Source organism: Monoraphidium neglectum (genome assembly GCF_000611645.1).
Source record: "Monoraphidium neglectum strain SAG 48.87 unplaced genomic scaffold scaffold00771, whole genome shotgun sequence".
In the NCBI taxonomy this organism is placed as follows: Eukaryota; Viridiplantae; Chlorophyta; class Chlorophyceae; order Sphaeropleales; family Selenastraceae; genus Monoraphidium; species Monoraphidium neglectum.
The window spans coordinates 6360-9745 of record NW_014012857.1 but is presented as its reverse complement, the minus strand read 5'-3'; the positions used below and the strand labels follow the sequence as shown (position 1 = coordinate 9745).

The window sequence follows — 3386 nt, the reverse complement described above, 5'->3', positions numbered from 1 at the left end:
GGCCTGCCGGCAGTGCTGGCGGGCGGCCTCGGCGCGCCGCTCCAGGCGCTGTTCTCCCGGCCCGGCGGCTGGACGCTGGGCGCCGCCTTCGCGCGCGCAGCCGCGGACCCGCTTGCTGCGGGCGACGGCGGCCGCGCAGTGGCGTCGGCGCTGGGGCTGGCGCTGCAGCTGCAGCAGGAGGGGGCGCTGCTGGAGCAGCGGCTCAGGCGCGAGGGTGACGCGGGTGCGAAAGCGACGGGGCGCGGATTTTACCTGCTGCCCCTTGGTTATTTCACATGCGCGGGAGCTTGAGTTGTCAGTCTTTCAGAGCCTGAAGCTGCATTGTTGCCTGCCGATGAAGCAGAGGGGCGCAGCACCCCAGGGGCCGGTCAGTCCCTGTCACCCGGCGGCCTCAACAGCCCCGCACCCCCGCCCCCTCAACGCCCCTCTGCCCTCTCCCCTGGTGCCCCAGCCCACGCGGCGCTGGCGCGCCTGCAGCTTGCCGAGGCCGCGGCCGCGGAGGGCGCGGCGCGCTGCGAGGAGCTGGGGCGCGACCTGGAGGGGGCGCGGGCGGCGGCGCGAGACCTGGAAGACCAGATCCTCTGCACGGTGGGCACGCCTCTGCCTCGGCCTTGAGGGACCCGGCGCTTGTTGCCCTCAATTTCATAAGAAGTACCGCCAGCGCCTGCATCCTTCAATCGACAGGATTGCGTTGGGGGTTGACCAGTGTGCGCAGGTTTTGCATGGCCTGTTTGTGCGGACGCGGCGCCGCTTTGCTGCGGGTGTTTGCCGGACCCATCGCGCGCTCCCTCCGCCCCCGTGCTCCCTCAGATCTGCTGCGAGCGCCCCCGGGACTCTGTGCTGCTGCCCTGCTGCCACTACGTCGCCTGCAGCGCCTGCATCGACCAGATGGGCGCGGCCAGCGACGGCGGCGGCCGCGCCGCGCGCTCGCGCCGCGCGGGCGCTGGGGATGGCGGCGCCGGCGCCAAGCGGTGCCCGGTGTGCCGCGGCTGCGTTCATGGGCGGGTCGTGGTGCACATCGGCGCGGCGGAGGCCGCGGCCGCGGCCGCCGGGCAGCGCAGGCAGCAGGAGGCGGACGCTGCTGCGCGGGCCGGCGTGGGCGGGCGTGCGGCTGGCGAGGCGGGCGGCGGGCAGTAGGCACGGAGCTGCTGTGTAGGCCCCAAGCCGGCAGCTTCAGAATGCACCCATACGCGATCCTCAAGCAAGCATTGCAAGCAAAAGGCCGGCTGCGTGGACGATCCTGCTAGGGGCAGCAGGCATCAAGCCAGGGGTTCGCTAGAACAGGAGCTGGCATGACTGTGGAGTGGCCCGCAAGCTGGGAACTGCCAGTTCCCATCGGGCCCCCTATCGCCAGGGGCACCGTTTGCGGCGCCAGGCAAGGGGTCCTGGTGCGTTCACAAGACCCTGACCCGGACCTTGGCTACATTGTGCGCGTGGTGATTACGGCACCAGTACAGTAGACCAACATGTGCTTGCGACATACATATCGTCCAGGATTGCATGATATACAGTGACCCCTCACTTGCATTGAACATTACAGGCAATCGACTAATTTCAACCCTTGTTGACCTCTAGCATCAAAGTGATGATACTGTTGGGGTAAGGCCCACCCAGCCTTCGTTGATATGCAATTCAACCCGGGCAGCACGCGCAGGCAAGGTTGCAGGCAAACAGCAGGCACACCCAGACAACATGGGGCCCTTTGCTCGCTGCGACACAAAAGGGAGCCGGCTCTGTGCCACACTGCACCAACATATGAAGTTCACAGCTCCAACAAGCTCATAGGCTGGCAACATGGGGACAGTGCAGGCAGCCTCATGGGGCCCAACCACAGCCGCCCCCGCCCACTCTCAGGCGCCATAGCTGGTGCTGGCCCCCGCGTCGCCGCTGCCGCGCCGCGCGCCGCCCTCTTGCAGGAACACCTGCACCACGCCGGCGTTGGCGGGGTCCACCCGGTGCTCCAAGCGCATCTCTGACAGGTGCTGCAGCACCTGCACACAGGGCGCGCGCAAAAGACAGGGCGAAGGGGCAGGGACGGAAGAAGTAGTGGGCAAGGGGTGAGAGTGCCACGTCACCGTGGAGGCCTCGAAACCAGAAGCCCCACGCACCGCTGAGACCAGGGCCGGCCGCCGCGTGCGAGCGCACGTACACGCCAATCGCCCGCCCGCGCTGCTTTCTGGGACCGCACCTGCGCGCGCAGCACCGGCACGCCGTTGGCGCTGTGCAGCCCCTTGCCGGTGATGATGCGGACCAGCACGCCGCCGCTGTGGGCCACAGACGACAGCAGCTGGAGGTCGTTGGCGACCTTGCGGATGGCGGCCGCCTTTGCGAGGCCGTGCAGGTCAATGACCCACTCGTTGCGCTTGTCCAGGTTGTTCGCCCTGAGGGGGTGCGTGCGTGTTGTGAGTGTGTGTGTGTGTGTGTGTGTGTGTGTGTGTGTGTGTGTGTGTGTGTGTGTGTGCGCATGTGTGAGAGAGAGAGAGAGAGAGCGAGAGAGGGAGAGAGAAAGAGAGCAAGAGTTTGTGTGCGCGTGCGCGCGCGCGCGCGTGCCTACGCACGCAAGCTGCGCGTCAGCAGCCAATTGATGGACGTGCACACGCAGAGCCGGTGCACGCACAAGCGGGCCCACCGCCCGGCCCACGCCGCGCGGCCCCACGCGCTACCTTCCCCACAAAGCGCCAGCCCGCGTTCACGCGACCCCTCACAAAACCAATGCAACCGCCGGCTCACTTGTATGAGATGCGGCTCGCCTCGTTCTTATAGCGGTTGGCCTCTGCGCGCTCCGCGCGCGACCGGGCCATCAGCGTGGCCATGCCCGCCTCGTCGTTGCGGACGAGGATGGCATCCTGGGCCGCGGCCTCGAACACGTCTGCGCTCTTGAAGTGGGAGGCCGCCCTGCGCCACAGGTCCTGGGCGAGCGCCCTGGGGAGTGGGGGTGCGCAGAACGGGGTGAGAGAAAGGGTTGGTGGAAGGGTTCGCGCGGCGAGCTGCTGGGCACATCGCGTCCAGGCGTTGAGAAGACGCAGGGGCTGGGCGCGTGCGCCTGAGACGCAGCACCGCGAAGCAGTGTTGGTGTTTCGAGGCGCTGCGTGCGAGCGCGCGCGGGCGCGCAGAGGCGCGCGCTGCGCTCACTTGAGCTCCTCCTGGGTCTTGTCGGCCAGCTCCTCATCCGAGTACATATGCGCGTCGCGCCGCCCGTTGCCACTGCCGCGGCCGCCGCGGGCGCCGTTTCCATTGCCGCTTCCGCCGCGCCCCCCGCGCCGGCCGCCGGCCGAGCCCTCGCTCGGCCCCCACGCCTCCGCCGCCGGCGCGTCGTGCGTGCGCGGCTGCGGCTGCAGCAGCCGCAGGTGCGCGGGCAGCTCCGACGACGGCGGCGAGCCGGGCCC

General features: G+C 69.0%; 2 protein-coding genes across 2 annotated transcripts in view; one reads left to right on the top strand and one right to left on the bottom strand.

The window, feature by feature from the left end:
• Positions 1-1137, top strand: part of MNEG_5241 (hypothetical protein) — a gene marked incomplete at both ends in the record, with an annotated part of 3699 nt that extends 2562 nt beyond the window's left edge. The window contains 3 exons of the mRNA XM_014046282.1: positions 46-223; positions 452-588; positions 811-1137. Of these exons, the coding sequence (XP_013901736.1) occupies positions 46-223; positions 452-588; positions 811-1137 (642 nt within the window). The remainder of the gene's footprint in view (positions 1-45; positions 224-451; positions 589-810) is intronic.
• A 713-nt stretch (positions 1138-1850) lies between these two features.
• The window catches only part of MNEG_5240 (hypothetical protein), a gene marked incomplete at both ends in the record, with an annotated part of 5778 nt that continues 4242 nt past the window's right edge, over positions 1851-3386 (bottom strand). The window contains 4 exons of the mRNA XM_014046281.1: positions 1851-1991; positions 2189-2381; positions 2731-2922; positions 3133-3332. Coding sequence (XP_013901735.1) covers positions 1851-1991; positions 2189-2381; positions 2731-2922; positions 3133-3332 — 726 coding nt within the window. The remainder of the gene's footprint in view (positions 1992-2188; positions 2382-2730; positions 2923-3132; positions 3333-3386) is intronic.